Raw genomic sequence first — 26,029 nt, 5'->3', positions numbered from 1 at the left:
TAGATTAGGAGAGGTAAATATGAGAGGGCATGACTTTAGGGTAAAAGAGGAAAGGTTTAAGGGGAACTTCACTCAGAGAGTGGTGGGAGTGTGGAACAAGTTGCCATCTAATGTGGGCTCACTCTTAAATTTTAAAAATACATTGGATAGATACATGGATGGGAGCAGTCGGGAGAGTTATTGTCTGGGTGCAAGTCAATAGGACTAGCAGAATGATATGGCACATACTAGAAGGGCCAAAGGACCTGTTTTCTGTTTTGTCATGTTCTATCTTTATTTGGCAATCAAAAGCCAAGGATCATGTGCACCAGTCTCCTCCCAAATATACTGATGTAGTCGTGCAGGTTGCTATTAAATTTGCATCCAGTTTCTCATCATGGTTTTGTGTTTTTGTTGAAGAATGGCTTCATCTCAAAACTGCTTTGGTTACCACTCATATCTTTCTCTAGTTTCAATGCATCTCATGCCCCTCACTCCTCTATCTTCAGGGCTTCTGATTGTGTGTGTCCAGCCACCACCTCATTCTATCCATCTTAAGGTACATCCCTAATTGAGTCCATATCAACATGTTAATACATTCTGGATCCAGTGCATTTTTCTTATGTTTTCATAGTTTTCTCAAATCCTTAATGATTGGGTAATGTAACCATGCTTTTTAAAAAGCCATAATCTCGATTATTTAATCATCCTGTAATTAAATCCCATTAACTGAAGTTTTCTGGGTTTTTTGAAGAGAATAACAATAATTTCTCAATTTGAGTCTTCAAGCATTTCACGTTTGAAAGAAGCTGTAAAATTGCAGTTTAAATATTTGCTTTTTCTTGGCCCTGGTGGTGTACGTCCAGTTTCACAAACTATGCTTTTTCTTTATGAATAAAATTCTCTGACTTTATTTTGGCTCTGCAATTGCATGGAAACACCAGTGTGTTTCCTTGGCTTCTCATCATTAGTTGGCATTTTGATCCCTGCCCCAACTTGTCCATTCTTCTATTAACAGTGTGCCCAGGAAAATCCATTCATTATTTATTTTCTTCAGGAAAGGCCTTTATCAACCTTCCCAATTTTTTTTTAAGCATATTGTGTTTGGCTTCATCTGCTGTCGACACTGTTTCTGCTTTTTTTGGCCACTTCCTTGATTTCTTTAAATATAATTTTTAAAAAAATGTAGACATACAGGACAATTACAGGGTATTTTGGCCCATGAGACCGTGGTGCCCATTTTACGCCCAATTAATCTACACCCCCAGTACTTTTTGAACAGTGGGAGGAAACAGGAGTCCACAGGGAAAACCCACACAGATACAGGCAGAACATACAAACTCCTTACAGACAGCGCGGTCCCAATTACTGGTACTGCTGCACTAATCACTTTGCCAACCTCACTGCCCTTGTTTTTATTGTTTTATTTTTCTCATGATTTCTCTTGTAATTACTGAATCCTGTTCCTAATTTGATTTTTGTCCCCCTGCCCTCCCCCCACCATTTGTTTAGCCATGGAATTTATGCCTTCAAACTATATATACAGTATTTATTTAAATATCTAATGCCAACATGAAGCACCTTCATGTTGGCATTAGATATTTTCATGTTAGAGATGCCTGATAAATGAAATAAAAACAGAAGTGCTGGAAATACTCAGCAGGTCAAGGATCGGTAACTTGAAATATTGCGGATGAAATGTCATTGACCTGAAACATCAACTGTTTTTCTCTTCTCAGACACTCTAACGACTTTTTTTAAAATGGAGTTTTTATTTTGCTTTCTGAATTAACTGAAAGTTGTTTTAATTTATAAACTCCATTCCTTTATAAATATTTTCAGTGCACTGAATGACCATTGGAAGTTTTTTTTCTGATTAATCTGAACCAAGTCCATTTTATCTATTCAAATATAGTTACAATAATGAACTAATTAATGCATTTCCTCTGACAGGGAGATGATAGAACATTGCCTGAATTGCTATGGCAAACGATACATAAGTGAAGGTAAGGCTCTTCTAGTCCCAACTTGTAAAATTCATTACAGTAGTTATGATTCTACTATTGAAATTTATTGTTGTATATCGCTGGCCCAATCAACTCATTATACTTTCATTTGGCCTTCTGATCTGTGGACTTAAAAAGTAGAACTATTTTATGTTTAACTTCACACATTAAGTTTTCTGTTGGCAATTTTGATGATTAACCAATCACCTTTGCATGTTAATCAGCTGAAACAAACAGTGCCAAAAACCTTAAATTATGTAAGTTTAATTGAGACAAACCAGACTTTTTTTCCAGTTATTCCAATACTTTCCAGATGTTAAATAGGGACAAAACTGGACAGCAATATCAGTAAAGCTAATCCAATACGTTACCGATTATGCAAAATGCTTGGGACTGGACCTATCTTGGTTAAGCAAATTTCTTGGATATTCAGGAATTTTCTCGAAGCAGACCACACCCCTTTTCCAGCCTCATTTTAAGGGTTTTTTTTGTCTATCGGGCATCTGTCTACCCCGAAAAATAGAGATGATTAATCTGCTGGGTGTTGGCTCCAGCAAAATGATGAAAGTATGAGGCGAGTTTTAAAGTAAAAGTGATAGAAATAGCCAAGGAAACCAACAACTGCGCCGCTTCAAGAAAATTTGATGGATATGAGAAATTGGTAGGAGAATGGAGTAAGAGAGACGAAGAAAAATACCAACAAAGCAATGTTCGATGAAAAGAGGAGTCACTGGCTGGCCTGAGTTAGAAAATCATGTGGCAGAATAGGCATATGAACAGAGGCAAGATTGCTACATAGTTACCTGAAATAAAATTAAAAAAAAACATTTGCACTGAAGCGGGCGAAGTCGCACCCAGACCTCAGGAGGCCTGGTGCAGCTGTTTCAGGAATAGGGAAAATCTGGTATTATACCAAAAAAACAAGAATTGCTCAGAAACTACGAAAAGATCTTGATCATAAAATTGTAAGTTTTCTCCAGTTTATTATATGAAACCAGCAGAAATACTAGTTTGCATTGGCAAATATTGGAAACATGGACAAAACCCCCATGAATTTTGACATGACAGGCAATAAATAGAACAGTGGAATCTTCTTTCTTTGGCTTGGCTTCGCGGACGAAGATTTATGGAGAGGTAATGTCCACGTCAGCTGCAGACTCGTTTGTAGAATGTAGAAGTGTGAAAACTGCAAACCAGGACAGGCCACGAAAGGACCAGGTTTATGATGGTAATATCGTGCATGGCTGATGGAATGAAGTTAAGACCCACGGTAATCTTCAAAATTAAACCCAAAACTAAAGTTCCCAGCAGGTATTTTTGTACATTTTCATGAAAAAGGATGCATGGATGGATGAAAATGGTGTAAAACTATGAATTGACAATGTGTGGAACAGGCGGCCAGGAGGTTTACTCAAAGAACAGGCGAGTGGGGCTCGGGCGAGCGTGGCTATTTATGGTCCATTTATTCTGAAAATAATCACCTTCACTATTTTGCATGTAAATAATATCCACAAAGGTAATATTAGGTCCCTTAGAACCAATTAATCAGAAGCTGAGGCTGGGTGTCTGCAGAAGCTAAAGAAGGAACTACCATATAATGAGTGGATAGTTTTTACCTTAGCTGAGAATAATTTGATGATTGAAAGGGAATCGGCAGGCTGGTCCTAAAATTTTTTTTCAACTTTATATTACAAATTTTGATGCCATGTCACCAGAAAAAAAGACTTTTGGATATTTGGAATTCTGGTTGATTAGCTTTCAGTTAATCGGAAGTGTACTGTACTGTTATGTGAATTTTTGTTCTTGCTCAGATTTCACACACAATGTAAACATAAAGAATTTTGAATGAGAGCTCATGCATTTTGATGAATAAATTGATAAGTTTTGAAATTTCTGTAGAATATGTCATACTTGACTCACTTTTCAGTCAACCTGGGATAAAGTTCATTCTTCAAAAAGGGGAGTGTTTTTTATGCCTGATATCCATTTGACATGAAGTAAATGCTGCAGGTCCATGGAAACAGCAAACTGTTCTGTACTTGCATATGAAAGAACTATTATCTCTCTTCTGCATGTGAACACTTTGCAAACCTATGTTCTTAACTTAACAAAGTGCTCTACTTGATTTTTGTGCAGGAGAAATCTATTATTCGTTGAGTGAGGATGAAGTCTGCAGATCTATTGCGCTGTTGTTATTACAAAATGCTGTGAAGTTTAATCTGTCAGAGTTTGAGGATGTATGGCAGCAGAGTGTACCTGAGGGTATGTCAACAAGACTGGATCAACTCAAGGTAAAAATTCTTTGAATAATTGCCATTCTCTTTAACACTCGACATGCTGAGAATTATCTGTGTGGCCCTTTGTCAGTGTTTGTCATACCCAATTCATTATCCTTTCAAGATATCTGCTCAGATATCACTTTGATATACCCAAACCAGTTCAAGGATGAAGAAGCTCTTGTGATATTGCTTGTGGGACTGAGTGACAGGACGAGAAGAATTGCTGAATTTTTCATCATTTGGCTGCTTTGGGTGCAGTAAAATCTTAAAAAAAAATTAAAATTTGCAGACACTAACAATCCAAAACAAAACTGAAAATGCCAGCGATATTTTTTTTTCTTCCTGCAAAGTCTAAATCTTGCACTGTTTGTCTCAGATAACCAGGCCTCGATGAACATGAGATTATTGCTGTATTTTAGTGTTCTTAAAGAATTTTAAATTGTTCAGTTGGTTTTTCACTTCATAAATCTCAGTAGCTAATTCTGATATGAAATCATCAACTTGACATCATCTTCATCTCTCCTGCACACCCCCCCCCCCCACCTCCCCACTTCCTTCATTTCCCTCTCAGTTCTTTGATAAGATCGCTATCTCCTACTGAACAGGGTGCTTGTAAGAACTGTTAAAACTGTTTTCTGTCACTAAAGTAATTAATTTTAACAATAGACCTGTTTTCATGCCTTGTGTGCTAGTGGATTTCTATTTGAAAGAATAGCTGGCAGTACATGAATTAGGCTTTGATCATTGAGATTACCATGGCAATGGTGATACCTTCATGTTAACCTGCAGGCGTGTCTCCCACAGTTTCTTTGGTTTAATTCCTCTGAATAGATGTAATCAGAATTTGAAACTGATCACAAAAGGTCCTTTAATAGTGTAACCGCATATTAAAGCTAGCCCAATGGAAAAAATAAAGGTGAATTTACCTTTTATGGATAAGGCCAAAAAGGCTGATCCAGTGATGCCTTCATATGAAGCAGTGTTTGGGAGCTGTTTTCCGGGAGTTGAGTGAGGCAGGGCAGGTGTTGCAGTAGTGCCGCCCTTTGCTTGACGCCAAACATGCGTGCCAAGAAGGAAAGCGGCCTCTACCCAAAATGGCGACCGAAGAGCAGGTTAGAGCGCTTTATCCTAGCTCGCTGATGTGAGCATTCCCGGATGCATGGTGGGGCTCACTGCCGAGTGCGCATGCTCCTGGCTCGTGGGCTGACTATGTTGTAGTGACATCATTAGCCTGCCCCTTTGCAGCTGCTTTCAGTGGCATTGCCTTTATGGTGGAGTGGGAGGTGGAGTGAGGTCACTCCACCTCAATGTACCCTCTAGACCAGTAGTTCCCAACCTTGTACTTTCCACTCACATACCATTTTAAGTATTCCCTATGCCATAAGCCATGTGTTCTGTGATTAGTAAGGGATTGCTTAAGGTGGTATGTGAGTAGGAAGGGAAGGTTGAGAATTACTGCTCTCGACCCAATTATTACTGAAATATTTTGCTTGAGAAAAATTGTCATTGGCCCATTTCCTTTGGAGTTATGAAACTGTGCACATAACGAATCAATTTGGAATGATTAAAACAGTGGTTTTCAAACTTTTTCTTTCCACCCTCATACCACCTTAAGCAATCCCTCATTAATCACTTTGAAACAGCTGCACCAGGCCTCCTGTGGCTTAGGGAATACTTGGTGGTATGTGAGTGGAAAATAAAAGGTCGGGAACCACTGCAGACGGATCAGAGTTCGCCAAGTAAATCTGACCTTGGAGCTTTTATAGAGGTAAGTGAAGCAATGTTAAAAGGGAGAACATCTGCTTTTGCATTCACTTTTTTTTCCACTATATAAAAAAAAAGCCTAATGTGTTCTCTAAGGGAATCATGAAAGGGTGAAGACACTGTGATTGTAGTAAAAACACACACAAATACTGGAGGAATTTAGCCAGTCTCGTAGCATCCATAGGAGGTGAAGATATATTACTGACATTTTGGGCCTGAGCCCTTCGAGGAATAAGCAAAGTACAGCTATGCATCAGAATAAAGACTAGACTGGCAGGGCGAGGAGTCCAGGCCAACAAAGGTGTTCATTGGATATGATAAAAGGATAGGTGAGAATTGATTTTGGCTTTGAGACAGGGAAGGGCAAAGCCCTTTTCATGCTGACACCCCACATTATAGCCGGCTCAAGTTTTTTTTTAAAAAAAAAAGGCAAATTTGTGGCGGTACGCCATTAGGCAGGCGAACCGGCCCCACTTGTCATGCATGTGGTGGGGCAGCCGGCCAAAGTGGCGCCATCGGGGGTTTACTTCCGACCTCGGCTTCGGGCTCAGAAGCCCATGCTTGGCAATGAATCAGTTTTGCTCACAGAATTCAACCCGTCTGGTTGTGCGATCCTTCAGTTAGCAGTGTAGCCGCCGCTACAAATTTACTTTTTATGGTGATGACCTATAATGTGGATCCCATGGTGCCTTTATGTAGAGCTGAGTCGGGAGCTGGCTTCCAAAGCCAAGGGAGGCGGGGCAAGTAGTGTAGTCGTGCTGCCCTCCACCATGACCTCAAATGTGCATGCCAAGGGAAAGCGGCCTATACTCAAAAATGGCTACTGAAGAGCACTATTGGAGATCTGTGCAAGCAGTCTTAGTGGGCTGATGGCATCATTGCGACGTTATCACCCCTCCCCTTTGGAACTGCATTCAGTTGCATTCCTTTTTTGGAGAAGAAGAGCTCGAGCACGAAACGGTGGTGATGTATCTTCACCTTTGCTACATAAAGGCACTGTTTGACCTGCTGAGTTTCTCCAGCATTTGTGTGTTTTTTCACTCCACCTCTGAGTCTGGCCCCTAGGAAGATGGAGCAAGTTTGTCCAGTCAATCTGGCTTCAGACCTCTTATGGAGGTAAGGGAAGCGATTTAAAGACACAGAATATCTGTCTTTGCAATTTTTTTTCTCCCCCCACTATAAAAGGGCCTAGAGATAGAGAGCTGGGGGAAAGGTGAGGGGTAGGGGGAAGAAGGGGGTGGCGGGTGTTTTAATGGAAGCTGGAGAAGTCTATGAAAATACTGTCCTGTTGAAGGGTGCCCAGATGAGGTGTGGTTCCTCCAGTTTATGGGGAGTCTCCGTCTGACAGTGCATGAAACCGTGGATGGAGATGTCAGCAAAGGAATGGGATGGGGAATTGAAATGAGTGGCCACTGGGAGATCTATGCTAATGCAACGGACAGAGCTGAGGTACTCAACAAATAGATCTCCCAGTTTGCACCCAGTCTCTCCGATGTCGAGGAGAGCACAATGGGAGCACCGTTTGTGGATCTCAGGTCAATGATAGAATCAGGCAGTGTTGAACTGGGAAACAGTTCAGTACTAGAGAGTTGATCAGAAGTGATGATTTCAGAGATGGTGTGTGATACAGTGTTTTTGTGGGGTAAGAAAAGGTGTCTGAGGATGGTCTTCTGGCTTTGGCCAGATAGAGGTCAGTCAGTGGGCCAGACCTCAACAGCACCATCCTTGTCTGCAGGTTTCATGGTGAGATTAGGATTAGTGCGGAGAGAGTGGAGGGCCAGGCGTTATAAGGGCTGAGATTGGAGTGAGTGAGGGGAGTAGTGAAGTTGATACGGTTGATGTCTCAAGCGGCAGTTGGAACTATAAAGGTCCAGAGTAGGCATAAAGCCAGAACAAAGTGTCCAGGAGGAGGAAGAAGGTTTAAAGTGGGAGAAGGGGTCTCTTGTATGTGTTGGGGAATCCTGGTTGTGGTAGAGGACATGAAGATGGAGCCAACAGAAGAAGAAGTTCATCATCAATGTCTGCTCTGTGTTGCTGGTATTTTCTATGAATTGCAAATGATAAATAGTTGGAAAAACGGTCCATGTGGCTTATTGTTATGTCAAGTAAAAATAATAATGGCAGAACATCAGGGAAGCAGTACAGGCAAATAAGACATTTGAGTCTGCTCTGCAATTCAGTACATTATAGATCCTCCAAAGTTGGCCATGATACCTGCTCTGTTTCCAGGCTTTCCTGACTCTATTCAAGTTATAATTGTCAGAAATAAAACTTCTCACACATGAGTCTCTTTAAAACTGATGACACGACAAGCTTTATTTACAAGTCTGCAGAGTTGGACTCAACTGGCTTCTCACCAGTTAAGCCCCGATACATACAGTGCATTGATTTTTATACCCTTATTGTTTGCCCTTCCCCTTCTTATTAATACGGTTTTAATTGGTTAGTATTGCAAAAGCATTCTAAGTATAACTGCATTTTTAATTATCGCGTTTGTTACGTACGCTGCGAACTCTACATACACTAAATTCTGTTTCTCACCCTTCTTATCAATCATGGTCATGTCCACTATGACCATGAAAAGATAGGTTTAAAAAAACATATCCAGCTGAACCTTTTGTCCTTGGCTGCTAGTAAGCTCCCTGTCCGTTCTGGCTTCCCTTTTTATGATTAATCATCACATTTTAACTTAAGCCATTTTAACCTAAATTCTCTATATATAACAATCCACCCCTTTCTCTCTTTAAAATGTGTGTATGCAAAACCAGAGTCCATCAGGGCATGGTGGGCTTGAGTCACCCTTCCAACCGTTAAGAGGGATAGGAGTGGTATTAGGAATCTGTATATAATGACCCATATTATTTCCTTCTTTTTCCACACAAGGGGTATATGGATGTTGGGTGGTATTTTCTGCCCAGCATTTCTCAGGAACTGAGGTATGGGAAATAAAATTACCCTCCTTTCTTCCCCAAATGTGGTCCTGAAACAGGACCACTGTGTCTCTGCATTTCTTACATTTCACACCTGATAAAGACATAGGCAAACTAAGAAAAATCAAAGAACATAACAATAACATTGTGAATCAAGTCTTTCTGCGAAATCGCAAGGTAAGAGGTTTTTCTCCAGGAACACAAGTCCAATCTGAGTTCGTATCAGGGTCCTGAGGCGCCTCTACAGGTCCCTTAAATCTGGATGCATGCGTCCACCCCTTCTCTCTTGTTCGTGCTGCAGCCTCTGTAGTTAAGAGAACTTGGTATGGACCTTCCCACTGGGGCTGGAGTTTTTCAGTTTTCCAGGTCTTGATGAGAATCCAATCTCCTGGTACCACTTTGTGTAAAGAAAAGTCTAGAGGCGGTGTTTGTGCCAATAGTCCTCTCTTTCGTAAATCTGCAAGAGAGCGTGACAGTGCCTGTAAATAGTTCTCCAGAAGGGAAGCCCAAACATCATTTCATAAGGGGACAACCCTACATCTTTTCGTGGGGCAGTACGAATTCTCAATAAAGCCAGGGGCAGACACTTTATCCAAGGCATTTTAGTTTCCACCATTAATTTTGTCAATTGCATTTTTAGGGTTCCATTCATACGTTCAACCCTCCCTGAGCTTTGTGGATGCCAAGGGGTATGCAATTTCCAAGAGACCTGTAATGCATTACAAATCAATTGCTGGATTTTTGAAGAAAAATGTGGACCCCTGTCTGAGTCTATAGAATCCATTATACCATATCTGGGGATTATCTGCTCTAGGAGGAGGCGAGCTACTGTAGAGGCTGTAGCATTTACTGTTGGGAAGGCTTCCACCCATCGGGTAAAGTGATCTATTACCACCAACAGATACTTCCATCTTTGGACTTGAGGTAACTCTGTGAAGTCGATCTGGATACTTTGAAAAGGGCGTATGGCTAATGGTTGACCTCCCATGGTCCCTGTCCTCATCACCTTTTTATTAATTTTTGTGCATAGGTGACAGTTCTGCACCTCCTGTTGGGCCAAGGTGTAGATTTCCTTACACACATATTCTCGAAGCACTGTGTCACATAAGGCTTGGGTGCCCCAGTGGCTCTGATGATGCAGGTGTTTTAAAATATTGCGAGTTATTTCTTTATTTAGAACCATTCTTCCATCCGGTGTCTTCCATCTTCCATCAGGCAGCTGGCTTGCGCCCAGCTGAGCCATGTCCTTTTCTTCCTTAGCAGTGAAAATGGGAGCCTTCTTTATGCCTTGTCTTATTGGGATTAAGGTCAGCAAACGGACTTCTTGTTGCATGGTTGCCCTTTTGGCTTCTTCATCAGCCAGTCTGTTTCCAATTGCTGTATCTCCCCTCTGATGGCTTGGTATGTAGACCACTGCTATTTCCTGGGGTAATGTCAAGGCTTCTAAAGTCAGAGTAATCATCTGTTCGTGTGCCAATTCCTTTCCTCTTGATGTAATTAGACCACGCTCCTTCCAGATCTTACCAAAGGTATGCACTACCCCGTATGCGTATTTGGAATCAGTGTAAATCGTTCCAATTTTCTTTGCCAGTATTCTGAGGGCTCTCTGCAAGGCATATAGTTCACAGGACTGTGCTGACCAGCTTCCGGGTAGTCTCGTGGATTCTACTACTTTCCAAGTATTTCCTTCTATTATAGCATACCCACTTCTTCTCATTCCGTCAACACATCTGGCGGAGCCGTCAATGTAGAATTCATATCCTTCTCCCAGCGGAGTATCGCAAAGGTCTTCTCGGGTCTTGGTCTGAAGATCTGTCAACTCGACACAGTCGTGCTCCACCTCTCTCTCTGTTTCACTGCCGTATAAAAACTGAGCTGGGTTGCAGCTATTAATCTTTGCAAACTGTAGATCTTCTCCGACCATTAAAATGGTTTCATACTTTAATATGCGAGAATCAGTCAGCCATCGATGGGCAGTTTGTGTTAATAAAACACTCACAGAATGGGAGGTGTACACAGTCATCTTTCCTCCAAAAGTAAGTTTACGTGCTTCCTCTACCAACAGAGCAGCAGCCGCTACTCCCTGGATACACGTCGGCCATCCGCGAGACACTGGGTCCATCATTTTGGAAAGGAAAGCCACTGGGTGTCGCTGACCGCCTTTTTCCTGTGTTAAAACCCCCACTGCTGTTCCTTGGTTATGAGTGACAAATAGCTGGAAGGGCTGTTTTAAAGAGGGCAGAGTGAGTACTGGGGCTCGTGTCAGGCGATGCTTCAAGTCCTCAAACCATCCCTCCTCCTCCTGGGTCCATTTCAATGGATATTCAGTTTCATTTGTCAGCTTTTCATACATAAACTTCACCAACGCTGAGTAGTCCTCTATCCATAACCTACAGTAACCTAAGAGTCCCAGGAATTGTCTTATTTCCTTCTTATTACGGGGTAACGGCATTCTAGTGATTCCCGCAATCCGTTCAGGGGTAATCCGTTTCTGTCCTTTACTTATCTGGTGTCCCAGATATACCACAGTTCTCTCAACGAACTGTAACTTGTTCCTGGACACCCGTAGACCCTTTTTCCCCAGATAATTCAAGAGTCTAATTGTATCTCCCCTCATTTCTTGTTCCTTGGGTCCTGATAATAGTAAATCGTCCACATACTGCATTAGTTGGGAATCATCAGATTGTGGATAGTCCGCCAGGATTTGTTCTAGCATTTGTCCAAACAGGTTCGGAGATTCAGTGAACCCTTGGGGCAATACAGTCCACCGAAGCTGTCTCCGTCTACCTGTCCATGGATTTTCCCATTCAAACGCGAACATATCTCTACTTTCCTCTTCTAATGGACACGTCCAGAAGGCATCCTTCAAGTCGATAACACTAAACCACTCATGGTCTGGGGGAATCCGACTCATAATAGTATAGGGATTAGGCACCACTGGGTGGCGGGTCTGAACAATAGCATTCAAACTTCTTAGATCCTGAACTAGGCGATAGGATCCATCTGACTTTTTCACTGGGAGTATAGGGGTGTTATAAGGTGACATGCATTCTTCTAATAGTCCGTCTCGTATTAGAGTCTCAATTACCGGCTGTAGCCCTTTTCTCCCTTCCAAAGAAATAGGATACTGACGTTTCCTTACCGGCTGATGACCTGGTATTAATGTGACATGTAAAGGTGGGATGTCCAGACCTCCTCGATTTCCCTCCTTATACCAGACTCTCTCGTCAATCTGCCGTTCATCCTCTTCCTTTAGAGCACAGAGGTGGACTCGCACTTCTCCGTCCACAGGGAGAGCACCCAAACCTAGGAGAGCCTGTAAGTCCCTTCCTAGGAGGTTAAATCCAGCCGACGGTAACAACAAGAGGTCTTGTACCCCTTCTCTTTCTTCCAGTTTCACTGTTACTTGGGGAATTATTGATACCATTCTGGGAGCCCCTTCTATCCCAGAAATTTTCAAATTACTTTTTACAGGTTCAGTCCCGATTGGCACAGTTATTACACTACTTCGTTCCGCTCCTGTGTCCACCATAAACACCACCTCTTCTCCCTTGGGACCAATTTTTAGTTTTACCAGGGGTTCTCTCTTATACTTGGTCCCTAACATTTGGAACCCCTGACCCCCCTAATCTTCTTCCATAAGTTCGAGGGCACGCAATTCCCTCTTGTATCGGGGGCATTCCCTCTTAAAGTGTCCTTCCTCATTGCAGTAATAGCACTTAACGAACCTCCGGGGTCTTCCCTCTCTTGGATATCTTGGATTGTTTAGAGGAAGGTTTTGTTTTCTTTCCCCTCTGGATTCGGCATTCATCTGTCGGATAGTCTGTACCATAACCTTTGTCGCCCTCTTTTGATCTTCTTCTTCTCTCTGCAAATATATTTTTTGCGCCTTTTTTAACAGGTCGCTTAGGGGTTTTTCGCTCCAGTCCTCCTCCTTTTCTAGTTTCTTTCTAATGTCCTGCCATGATTTGGAAACAAATTCAATTCGAATAAGCTGTTCACCCATTGGTGTACTAGGGTCCACGCCCGCATACTGTTGGACATTCTTTCTCACCCTCTCCAAAAAATCAGTAGGGGACTCATCTTTCCCCTGGTGGTTCCCAAATGCCTTGGTGAAATTGTGACCCTTTGGCACAGCCTCCCGTATCCCTTTAATTGTCCACTCTCTATATTGTCTCATACTTGCCAATCCCTCGGGTGTTCGTTTGTCCCACCTGGGTTCATTTAAGGGATATTTTTGTTCATGGGGTCTGGGGTCCCCAGGTTGTTCATATTCCCACATGAGGAGGGCAGCCCGTCGAATCATCTGCCTCTCCTGGGGTGAGAATAATGTTCCCATTATTGCCTGCATCTCTTCCCACGTATATGTGTTTGGTCCCAGGAATTGGTCGAGCTGTTCAGCCAGTCCTATAGGATCTTCCAATAACTTTTTCATTTCTTTCTTAAATCCCCGCACCTCTGTACTAGTTAGGGGAACATTCACATATCCCGTTCCCCCTCCCGGTCCTCCCATAGGAACTTCCCTCAGGGGATTTAGGCTTATTGAAAACTTTGATGGTCCTGGACCAGTCTGGGATCTTGTCCAGGGTCGGTTTACCGGTGGAAGTTTAGGGTCCGACTCCCTTAATTCATTCTTTTTTTCCCGGCCCCTTTCGGGGCAATCAGATTCATCACCTTTCCCCTCCGGTAATGAGCTTTCCTCGGGCGCAGTAGGCACCGGGGGAATATAAGGAGGGGGAAGGTTGTCCAGAGGTTCCCATTTCTTTTCTCCCGCTACCCTCAATTTAAAACATTTTGTTAAGGATCCTGGCCAGGGAACCCAACAAAATGCATATGCTAACTCTTCTTGATTCACCTTTGGTCTCGAATTTACATATATGTTTAATGCTTGTCTAACCCAATCCTCATCAGATCCAAATTTCGGCCACCAGACCGAGGAACCTTTAATAGGTTGTTTCGACCAAAGGAGACAATATTGAACCATCTTTTTCTTGTTTTTGTCTCGATATCTTTTACTATCCCAATTTTCAAACATTCTCCCCAAAGGGCTGTCAAGGGGAACTCCCAGGAATTGTCCTGAATTTTCAGACGAGCCCTTAGATTTTGATCCTCCCATTTTCCCACCTAGATCTGTTTATCGTTGCTGAGGACCCTCTCGTTCTGGACCCTACTCCCTTCTTCTCAGACGCCTCGTCGGAGGTACTGTCCCTCCTTCGGTTACCGCTGAGGTTTCCCTGGGGTCGACCCCTCTCTTCTCGGCACTTCGTCGGAGGTGCTGTCCTTCCTTCGGTTACCGCCGAGGTTTCCCTGGGGTCTATCTTAGAGTCCCACGACAGGGTCCTCACGCCACAACAAAAGCTCTATACCTGATCTATTACGTTAGGTTTTTTTATCCTAACAGATGTATCCCGTTACACCTGTTACCCAATCCCCACACCACAATCGTAAGTCGTCACTTACCGGTGTCTTCTCGGGGATTGAACCGTCACCCTTCTCCTCTCCATCTTGTCGTGTCACCTTGTCCGGATACCACTCGCTCAAGCCGCCCGAAGCGACGAGCAAGGGACTAGGAGCCGCTGAACTCAGCGGGGTACACCACCTCCGATGTCCCTCTTCTCGCCTCCCCTCACGGCCGGAGTGTAGATCCCGGACGAGTCCCCATTTGTCAGAAATAAAACTTCTCACACATGAGTCTCTTTAAAACTGATGACACGACAAGCTTTATTTACAAGTCTGCAGAGTTGGACTCAACTGGCTTCTCACCAGTTAAGCCCCGATACATACAGTGCATTGATTTTTATACCCTTATTGTTTGCCCTTCCCCTTCTTATTAATATGGTTTTAATTGGTTAGTATTGCAAAAGCATTCTAAGTATAACTGCATTTTTAATTATCACGTTTGTTACGTACGCTGCGAACTCTACATACACTAAATTCTGTTTCTCACCCTTCTTATCAATCATGGTCATGTCCACTATGACCATGAAAAGATAGGTTTAAAAAAACATATCCAGCTGAACCTTTTGTCCTTGGCTGCTAGTAAGCTCCCTGTCCATTCTGGCTTCCCTTTTTATGATTAATCATCACATTTTAACTTAAGCCATTTTAACCTAAATTCTCTATATATAACAATAATGTCTCTCAATCTTTGCCTTGAACATATTCAACAATGCTATCTGCATAGAACACTGCAGGACCGGGCAGTGTTTTGCGCAATCTCGCTGACTTGTACCCACACCATAGACCTCCATACTCTTGCCATCCATGTACCTACTCAAATTTCTCATAAATATTGAAACCTAAGTTCATTGGAAGGGGATCCTAGCGTTGAAGATGGTGGTGCAGCAATGGCAGGAGTTTGTGGGAATAATTCAAAATGTGCAGAGTCAAAGAGGAAGTATTCTAAAGGGAGGGAGGGAAGGTGAGGCAAAGCCAAAGAAAGGTGTATGGCAGTGGTTCTCAACCCTTTTCTTTCCACTCACATACCACTTTAAGTAATCCCTACACCATAAGTGCTCTGTAATGAGTAAGGGATTGCTTAAGGTGGTATGTGAGTGGGGAGGGAAGATTGAGAATCACTGCTCCAGACCCAATTGTTACTGAAATATTTTGCTTGAGAAAAATTGTCATTGGGCCCATTTCCTTTGGAGTTATGAAACCATACACATCACGAGTCAATTAGGTACCATTAAAAGAGTGGTTTTCAAGCTTCCTTCCCACCCACATCCCACCTTAAGCAATTCCTTACTAATCACAGAGCCCCAAAAGCATAGGGAATATTTCAAGTGGTATGTGAGTGGAAAGAGGTTGAAAACCACTGGTGTACGGTATTGAACAAATTAGTGGGAAGCTGGAGAATTGAGTTGCTTTCTAATAAAAATAAAAGACAAAAAAAAAAGCAATAAGGGGAGAGAGGATGAAGCCAATAACTCAAAAGAAGACGTAAAAAGTTTTTCAGATGTATTTAGAGAGATAAAAGTGGAAGCCGAACTGCTGAAAGTTGACTGCTGAGAAGTAGTAACGGGGAACAAAGAAAATGGCAGATAAACTGAACAGATATTTGACATTGGGCCTTCACTGGAAGACACCAGTTACATGCCAGAAAGTCAGGGGACAGAAGTAAGATTTTCCTATTACTCTGGCGAATATGCTTGGGAGCTGAAGGTGGATAAATCATCTGATGGGATGGAATACAGCCCAGGGTTCTGGAGAAGTGGCTTAAAAATTGTGATAGCATTGGTCATGATCTTGCAGGAATTATTAGAGTATGGAATGGTTCGTGAGAACTGGAAAATTGCAACTGTCACTCCATTTTTAAAGAGGGGAGGGAGGGAGGCAAAAGATAAGAAATTGTTGGCTGGTTAGCCTATTTTAAATGGCTGGCAAGATTCTGGAGTTTGGAGCCCATTTTAAAGACCGAGTACTTGAAAGCATAAAATAAAATAGCTCAAAGTTGGTATCGTTTCCTTTGGGGAGATCTTGCTTGACAAATCTGTTGGACTTCTTTTGAGGAAGTAACGAGCAGGGTGGACAAAGGAGACAGGATGCTGCATGTAAGGCTGCCAAACAAGATACAACCCCACTGTATTGTGGGAAAGGTACTAGTGTGAACAAAACTTTGGCCAACTGGTAGAGGGCAAAGAGTAGGAAGGAAGGAGATGACACAATTTGCACAATCCTATTACAGCTCCACTGATCGGGATCTATGTTCGAACCCCACCCTATCTGGAATGAATTTGTGCATTCTCCCCATGGCTACATGGGTTTTCCCTGGGGTCGCTGGTTTCCTCCCACCATTCACAACATCCCAGGGATTGTAGGCTAATTGGGTGTAATTGGGCAACACGGGCTCATGGGCCGAAATGGCCAGTTACCGTGCTCTATGTCTTAAAAAAAATACTTCAGGTTGGCTGCCAGAGACTAGAGTTCCACCGGGGTCAGTGCTGGGACTGCTACTTCTCACACTCTGTGTAAATGATTTGGATGACTAAATTAATGGGCTTGTGGCCCAATTTGTGGATTATGCAAAGATCGGTGGAGGAGTGGGTAATGTTGAGAAAACTGGGTTTGCAGAGGGTCTTGGACAGGTTGGGAGAATAGGCAAAGAAGTGGCAGATGGAGAGCGGAGGCCCAAAGGGACTTGGGAGTCCGAGTGCAGGATTCCCTCATAGTTGAAGGTTAACTCGGTAGTAAGTAAGGTGAATGGAACTTTAGCATGCATTTCAAGAGGACTAGAATAGAAAGGCAAAGGTGTAATCCTGATGCTTTATGAGGCATGGATCAGACCACAGTTAGAGTATTGTGAGCAGTTTTACATCCCATGCCTAAGGAAGGATGTGTTGCCATTGGAGATGATTCAGAAGAGCTTTGTGAAAATTATAACTGTCTACTGACAGACTCTTTTATCATGCTGTGTGGTGCTATGGTGAATACAACTGAACAAGAGTCACTAAAGATGCAGATTACTGTGTGGGGGTGGGGGGGGGGGGAGGGGTTTACTTTCATTTAGCTACTTTCTGAATTTTGAGGCAGTAAAAGATTGCTGCTTCCCAGAAAGACTAATTCCATAAAATACTTGACTGTTTGGCCTCAATTTAATCTTCATCTATTTACTTTTAACCACATTTTTTGCCTGTGTTCTGATGTTGTCAGAAATCTTGGCCGACAAATGGATTTGTTCAGTGTGTAAATTTAATCCGATATGAAAATAATCACCAAAGTGATTCCTCGATTTATCAAAGGGATGACTTCATAGAAAATACTTTATTAATTTTTTTATTGCAAATTGAATATTGGCAAACTGCATTGTGGGTATTTGTTTCATAAACTGGACATATCTGTGCCATTATGGTTAAAAGTGATAAATCAGGGAATTACTGTATAAGCATTCTGTAGTAGAAATTTAGTCCCAGTTTCTGAAATTCTGATTTCAGATACTGCTGTAAGATGCTGCTGTATCTTGACAAAAGTACTGGAAGTTGATTGAGTAGCTAGCGTTTTTGAGGCTCCTTCACATTTTCAGTGGCCATCCAAGAATGACAACTGTAGTCACTTCCTTCCCTGACCTTCCAGTTTAGCTGAAATGAGATCACAGACCCCATCAGATCCTTTGTTTTGTGGCAGTTCAAAAATGAAGAACATTTTCTTAACAGAATTCCAGGAATTTTTTTGGACTGATGAAAGCCTTTTCTATAGCTGTCGAAATTAAAGCATGGTGCCTGGGTTTAGAATCCCTTGTAATGCTGTCACCATGTTTTGAGAACTTAGTCTGAAATTTAAAAAAAAAATGATGGATATTCAGCATCCAATTGCAAATTAAGCTAATTTTAAAATGAACTCCTTCTGTTTTTATTATGTAGGGTGCTGCTCTTGTGGATAGAAATTCAAGGCCACAAGTAATTTTTCAGTTAAATGTGGAGGATCTGTCAGAGAACATACAGGATCGTTTCAACAGTCTTTTTAGCATCAGGAAGAAGTGGACAGAGGAAGATATTGCACCTTATATCCAGTGAGTATTTATGATATTTGTCTTGTGTTGTTTTTATTGCTAATTGCTGCAATCTAAACTTATTGGAGACGCTGCAGTGAGGAGATTTTGACTCAGCAACATTTTTATGGGTTAGATTCATGATTCCCAAAGTGGGCGATGAAAAGGTCCAAGGGGGCGGTGAGGAAACAGGGGATGTTCTGAACTTTCAGTCTTATTATTCAGTTTGCTGCGAAGTTTAATGAAGTAGCCAGTGCAGTAATTTTATGGTCAGACTTGGGGTGGCAGTTATGAGCAAAATAAATGGCGACAAGGCATTCTCACGAGAACTAGTCTTGGTGGTCACCATATTGTACTGGCATCGCTGCCCCCTCCTCCCACCACCCCCCCCCCCCCGGCTTGGTGCTGACACTACCCCCTCTCTGCCTGCATACCATCACCACTAAATCCCCCCAACCCTCTCTGAGCTGCCACTATCCCCCTGCTCAGGCATCTTGGCATTTATTGCAAGTGCTTTAGAAATAGAAAAGTGTTGTCACAATTCTACAGGGTATTCATGTGGTATTACCTGGAATATTGTGTACAGTTTTAGTTCCCTTATTTAAGGAAAGATACATTGTGAGGAGTCCAGAAGTCATGCAGATGGATAATTACTGGGACAAGAATGTTGTCCTTTTCAGACAGTTTAGAAGAATTAGGGGTAATGTTATTAAAGTATATACTTGATGTGATAGAATTTGACTGTCTCAAATTTATTGTATATTTTAGCATATAAGATGAGCCTTGAAGCACCCAAAAACAGGGTTGTCTTATTAACCAGTTATAAAAACAATGACCTTAAAATTCTACTCAAAACCACTTAATTGGTTCCAGAATCCACTCAGACCCCACCCTATAACAATGTTTTAAGCCCTGCAACAAACGTTTTAAGCCCTGCAACAAACGTTTTAAGCCCTGCAACAAACGTTTTAAGCCCCTGCAACAAACGTTTTAAGCCCCTGCAACAAACGTTTTAAGCCCCTGCAACAAACGTTTTAAGCCCCTGCAACAAACGTTTTAAGCCCCTGCAACAAACGTTTTAAGCCCCTGCAACAAACGTTTTAAGCCCCTGCAACAAACGTTTTAAGCCCCTGCAACAAACGTTTTAAGCCCCTGCAACAAACGTTTTAAGCCCCTGCAACAAACGTTTTAAGCCCCTGCAACAAACGTTTTAAGCCCCTGCAACAAACGTTTTAAGCCCCTGCAACAAACGTTTTAAGCCCCTGCAACAAACGTTTTAAGCCCCTGCAACAAACGTTTTAAGCCCCTGCAACAAACGTTTTAAGCCCCTGCAACAAACGTTTTAAGCCCCTGCAACAAACGTTTTAAGCCCCTGCAACAAACGTTTTAAGCCCCTGCAACAAACGTTTTAAGCCCCTGCAACAAACGTTTTAAGCCCCTGCAACAAACGTTTTAAGCCCCTGCAACAAACGTTTTAAGCCCCTGCAACAAACGTTTTAAGCCCCTGCAACAAACGTTTTAAGCCCCTGCAACAAACGTTTTAAGCCCCTGCAACAAACGTTTTAAGCCCCTGCAACAAACGTTTTAAGCCCCTGCAACAAACGTTTTAAGCCCCTGCAACAAACGTTTTAAGCCCCTGCAACAAACGTTTTAAGCCCCTGCAACAAACGTTTTAAGCCCCTGCAACAAACGTTTTAAGCCCCTGCAACAAACGTTTTAAGCCCCTGCAACAAACGTTTTAAGCCCCTGCAACAAACGTTTTAAGCCCCTGCAACAAACGTTTTAAGCCCCTGCAACAAACGTTTTAAGCCCCTGCAACAAACGTTTTAAGCCCCTGCAACAAACGTTTTAAGCCCCTGCAACAAACGTTTTAAGCCCCTGCAACAAACGTTTTAAGCCCCTGCAACAAACGTTTTAAGCCCCTGCAACAAACGTTTTAAGCCCCTGCAACAAACGTTTTAAGCCCCTGCAACAAACGTTTTAAGCCCCTGCAACAAACGTTTTAAGCCCCTGCAACAAACGTTTTAAGCCCCTGCAACAAACGTTTTAAGCCCCTGCAACAAACGTTTTAAGCCCCTGCAACAAACGTTTTAAGCCCCTGCAACAAACGTTTTAAGCCCCTGCAACAAACGTTTTAAGCCCCTGCAACAAACGTTTTAAGCCCCTGCAACAAACGTTTTAAGCCCCTGCAACAAACGTTTTAAGCCCCTGCAACAAACGTTTTAAGCCCCTGCAACAAACGTTTTAAGCCCCTGCAACAAACGTTTTAAGCCCCTGCAACAAACGTTTTAAGCCCCTGCAACAAACGTTTTAAGCCCCTGCAACAAACGTTTTAAGCCCCTGCAACAAACGTTTTAAGCCCCTGCAACAAACGTTTTAAGCCCCTGCAACAAACGTTTTAAGCCCCTGCAACAAACGTTTTAAGCCCCTGCAACAAACGTTTTAAGCCCCTGCAACAAACGTTTTAAGCCCCTGCAACAAACGTTTTAAGCCCCTGCAACAAACGTTTTAAGCCCCTGCAACAAACGTTTTAAGCCCCTGCAACAAACGTTTTAAGCCCCTGCAACAAACGTTTTAAGCCCCTGCAACAAACGTTTTAAGCCCCTGCAACAAACGTTTTAAGCCCCTGCAACAAACGTTTTAAGCCCCTGCAACAAACGTTTTAAGCCCCTGCAACAAACGTTTTAAGCCCCTGCAACAAACGTTTTAAGCCCCTGCAACAAACGTTTTAAGCCCCTGCAACAAACGTTTTAAGCCCCTGCAACAAACGTTTTAAGCCCCTGCAACAAACGTTTTAAGCCCCTGCAACAAACGTTTAAGCTACCAGTATATTAGAAAGAAAATTTTATTTAAAAAAAAATCTAAAATCCTTCAAAATCACTATCATCAACTGAGGCAAAGAAATCAGCAAGCACGTCCGGAGTCTTACAGTTTACACTGTCATCATATGGATCCCACTCTGAATCTGATGAGTTGGCTTCCGTTTCATCGTCAGTGTCCCACAATAAATCTTTCTTTTTTTCATTCTTTTTAGTGATTCTTACATACAATAAAGAATGGGTGGAGAGAATAAGGATACAAGATTATAATATACAACAATCAATGCATAATAATAGTATTTTCATCTCCTCATACTCAATCATGCTGTTAATGTCTTTCACATTGAATAATGATCCAAAATATTCATTCAATTCCTCTGATAGCTCCTTCCCCATTACAATTTCTCCAGCATCATTTTCTATCGTCCTATGTCTACTTTGGTCACTCTTTTACTCTTTATCTATTTAAAAAAAGCTTTTAGTATCCTCTTTGATATTATTTTCTAACTTCCTTTCATAATTCATCTTTTCCTTACTAATCATCTTCTTAGTTTCCCGGTCCTCTATTTTCCCACTAATTTTTGTTTCCTTGTCTGCTCTCTCTTTTGCTTTTACTTTAGCTTTAATTTCCCTCGTCAGCCACAATTGTCTCATTTTTCCATTCATAACTTTCATTCCTTTTGGTATGTGCCTGTCCTGCATTTTCCTCACTTCTTGCAGAAACTCCAGCCATTGATGATCTGCTGTCTTCCCCATTAGTGTGCTTTTCCAATCAACTTTGGCCAGTTCCTCTCTCATGCAACTGTAATTTCCTTTACTCCACTGAAATATGGACACATTGAACTTTAGCCTCTCCTTTTCAAATTTCACGATAAACTCAATCATACTATGATCACTGCCTCCTAAAGGTTCTTTAAGCTCGCTAATGCCCTCTGGTTCATGAGACACCACCCAATCTAGAACAGCTGATCCCCTGATGGCCTCATCAACAAGCAGCTCCAAAAAGTCATCCTGTAGGCATCCCACAAACTTCCTCTCTTGAGATCCCATACTGACCTGAGTTTTCTAATCTACTTTCATGTTTTATTATTACTGCTACCAGCATTATCTAAGTGTGCCTGGAAAATATGCAAAACAAAACTTTTTATTGTATCTTGGTACATGTGACCGTTCAATTCAAGTACCGTACAGGATGCTTTTGCTGTATGACAGACCAGACTCCTTTTTTTAACTGTTTTGCTGCCCACAAGAAGCAGGTTAAACCAACTGAGGCCAGTAATTACTCCATCAGCTTCGTGGTGGACAAAGATGCTATCAACAATGAGAAGTTTCATCATCCATTTCATAAATAAGTGAAATGGATTAAGAATGGTTGAAACTGTTTCAGGCTGAGAAGGAAAACGATGGAAACAATTATTTGTTGAGAGATAAAATACAGTAAAATCCCTGTAATGCAGAATTCCAGCAACTGGCAAAAAAAATAGGTAAAAAATACAAAAGTTTAACATTGGTGCCCCCCAGTGGTTAGTTTGCCTAACACAATCTCAAGCAACCGGCAAATGGACTTATCTGGCATCTACTAATCCTCAAAGGTGCTGGATACTGGGAGTTTTATAATGAATATTTACTCAATTGTATTAAGATTTGCAATGTATGAAATTAAATAGTGAAGAATGCTGATTCTCTTGAACCTTCCAGTGGGTTATACAGAGTGAGAAATCCACAGAAATTCTCCTGTGGCCTAAATGAAGATGGAGATACTGAAGTTGCTGATTCTACAGAAAATGTGCTGAAAAATGAGCAGTAATTTTAAGTGGACATAATATTTTCCAGATGATAAATGTGGGCTGAATCTCACCACAATGTACACTTCATCATTTAAGCTTGTTCCATCAATGTTTCCCTCCCTCAAACCAAATCAAAGCCTTTAAATTTGTAAGGAAATTTTCACCTTGTACCATTTGAAATCTTTGGAGACAATTTTATTTAATTTTTTACAAAAAAAATGTGCTTTGTTTTTTTTTCTCACTTAATTAGGGGCTTGTGTGGAAATAAACAGACCATTGGGTCACTGCTGACCAGATATGCTCGTTCATCTCTGCAAAATGGTGTGAAAGTGTTCAGCTCCAGAAAGCTAGTTTGAAGATGACAGCAAAACAAAACCATTCCAAAAGTTGTACAGTACATAATGTATTTCAAGTACTTGTGCCCTTTCTCTCCATTTTCCAAGAGGTGGCATTTTACTATTCATTCTTCCTTGAAACTGTTTAATATTTTCTGGAAATGTGACGAGTTCAATATGTTCTTGATTTTTTTTTAAACAAATTGAAATGGCACTATCAACTGTGTCAAGGAAACAAACTACATTTTTTCCTGATTGTTGAAAAAACTTGAAAAAGTTACAGGAATTTCATTATTGTTTTCTTATTGCAGAGCTCCTGGCTGCACAATTCTGCCATATTGTATATTTGTCAGAGATGGTCAATTAATAAATTATTGGATATTATATGTTTGCATTACAGTGAATTGCAATACAAAATGTTCAAAAGTCCATTTATATCTGAACTTTTGTTTAGGAATGGAAAATATACTTTGTGGGCAAGGACACTGACTAATGATTGCACTTCTCATATTTTACAAGTTTTTTTTAAAAATGTGCCGTGAATTACTGAGTCATTTAGCACAGAATAAAGGCCTTTTGACCCAACTTATCCATGCTGACCTCGCTTATTCCATTTGTCTGCATTAAGCTGGTATTGCTCAATGCCATTTCTGTCTAAGCACCTACCCAAATGCTTTGTAATGATGCTTTTACCACCTCCTGTCACAGCTTGTTCCAGATAACTACCACTTTCAGGAAAAACCTTTCCCCTCAGATTGCCTTTAAATTTTTCTTTTCTCACTTTAAACCTGTGCATGCTTGGTCCAGACCGATTGCCCTGAGAAAAAGACTCTGATTCTTCCCTATTGTATTCGATGCTCCTCCTCTTATTCCTCTCCCTCCTATGATCCAGTTAAAATAAACCAAAACTATTTCATTTCATTCCAGACAGCATCAAAGTAAATCTCTTCTGCACTCTATCTTTTCCAGCCATGTTCTTCCTGAATTACAGCAAGTAGAATTATAAACAAGTACTCCAAAGTACAGCAAAACCAATGTTTTGTTCAACTACAACATGATGTCCCAACTCTTGTACTCAATGCACCACCTAAAAAGCAAGCAACCCAAATGCTTTCTTTACTACCCCATCCACCTCTGTCACTACTTATAGTGAGGAATGGATTTTCACCACAAGGTCTCTCCGACATTAACATTCCCAAGTTCCTTGCCATTCCATTTTTCCTACTAGAATTTGACTTTCTGAAGAGCATAACATCATACCCATCTGGCTTTATTTCTGTTTGCCACTGCACTCCCCAACTTTTTAGGTGATCAGTGTCCTGCTGAATCCACAGTCAACTGTTCACTATCTGTTGCATCAATTTTCATGCAATCTGGAAATGCACTATCCTATATTCTCATTGAAGTCACTTACAAGCGACCATCTACAATTGTGGGTAGGTTTCTTTCCAGGAAAACTGCCTGTATCACAATTTGCTATATTTTGTGTTGAATCCCAAACAGATGTATTCCTATGGGTTGTTTTTCTCCCAACAGTAACTGTGAGTACTGCAGCTGCTGGTTCATGCCTGGGGGCACTTCAGAGATGTGCTTTGGAAGCTGTCAAGACAATGTCTTAAGTGGTCAGCAGTTCTGTTGGAGACTGAAGTAATTTCAGATGATTATTACCTTGTGGGAAATATCATTTAATTATCTAACTTGCTACAAATAACAATGGTCAATTAGGTTTACAACTTGCACTTAAATTTTACTAGTCCTGTTTCAAACCACTTGAGGGTGAATAATGGCTCTCTCCCACCTTTTTGATATATTTCATAAAAATTGTCCCCACCTCTACCTATCCCCAAACTCCCTGATTAAATTTTGAAACTTATTCCCTGACTATTTCTATAATCATTGATTATAATCTAGATTGAAAAGCACATTATGTTATTCAATGTATAAAATTGTTCTGTCTCCATCAAAATCTCTCAATTTGATCCAGCCTGGATATTGTCCATATTTCAACAGAACTCCTCAATAGATTCCTTTATTTTGGGTTTGATTGTGTGTCTCATTGCCTGTATATCATGACAAGAAGCCCTTTTCTGGACAAGAAAACAAGAAATAGGAGTAGGTGATCTGGCCTGCTCTGCTATTTAATAAGACCTTGGGTGATCTGACTGTGGATCAGTTCCACCTATTTGCCTATACTCCATCACCCTCAATTACCCTATTGTACAAAAATCTAACTGTCTTAAATATTGAGGCATCCTCTGCTGATTCCCTGGGCAGAGAATTCCACAGATTTATCAATCCCTAAAAAGAGCAGTTCCTTCCATCACTGTCCTAAATCTACCCTCTTGAATCTTGAGCCATTATCCCCTAGTTCTGGTCTCACCTACCAGTGGAAACAACTTTCCTGATTTTAATCAATGACTTTCATAATTTTATGTTTATATGAAATTTGAAGATGGGATGACATTTGGGTGCAGAGGAAGAGTTGTATAGGATGGAGTACACATTTGGTCCTTGTGCATTTTGCAGTTAATTCATTGCCTCCTCCACATAAGTCAGTGAATTCTATTCTATATCTCAGATTTTTCAGGTTGGGGATTTTGAATTTTCTAAAGGTAAATTTCCATAACCCAAATGGCCTTAATG

At 41.4% G+C, this 26,029-nt stretch overlaps 1 protein-coding gene across 2 annotated transcripts in view; it reads left to right on the top strand.

Annotated features, from left to right (window-relative positions):
- The window catches only part of dscc1 (DNA replication and sister chromatid cohesion 1), a 57,091-nt gene extending 33,321 nt beyond the window's left edge, over nt 1-23,770 (top strand). For both annotated transcript variants that reach the window (XM_069920595.1, XM_069920596.1), the window contains 4 exons: nt 1,933-1,985; nt 4,122-4,276; nt 18,318-18,466; nt 23,302-23,770. In XM_069920595.1, coding sequence (XP_069776696.1) covers nt 1,933-1,985; nt 4,122-4,276; nt 18,318-18,466; nt 23,302-23,407 — 463 coding nt within the window. In that variant the 3' untranslated portion in view covers nt 23,408-23,770. The remainder of the gene's footprint in view (nt 1-1,932; nt 1,986-4,121; nt 4,277-18,317; nt 18,467-23,301) is intronic.
- Nucleotides 23,771-26,029: the final 2,259 nt, after the last annotated feature.

The sequence above is a fragment of the Narcine bancroftii genome, chromosome 2 (genome assembly GCF_036971445.1).
Source record: "Narcine bancroftii isolate sNarBan1 chromosome 2, sNarBan1.hap1, whole genome shotgun sequence".
In the NCBI taxonomy this organism is placed as follows: domain Eukaryota; kingdom Metazoa; phylum Chordata; class Chondrichthyes; order Torpediniformes; family Narcinidae; genus Narcine; species Narcine bancroftii.
Note: the sequence above shows the minus strand (reverse complement) of the source record. Positions and strands in the feature narration are given on the sequence as shown.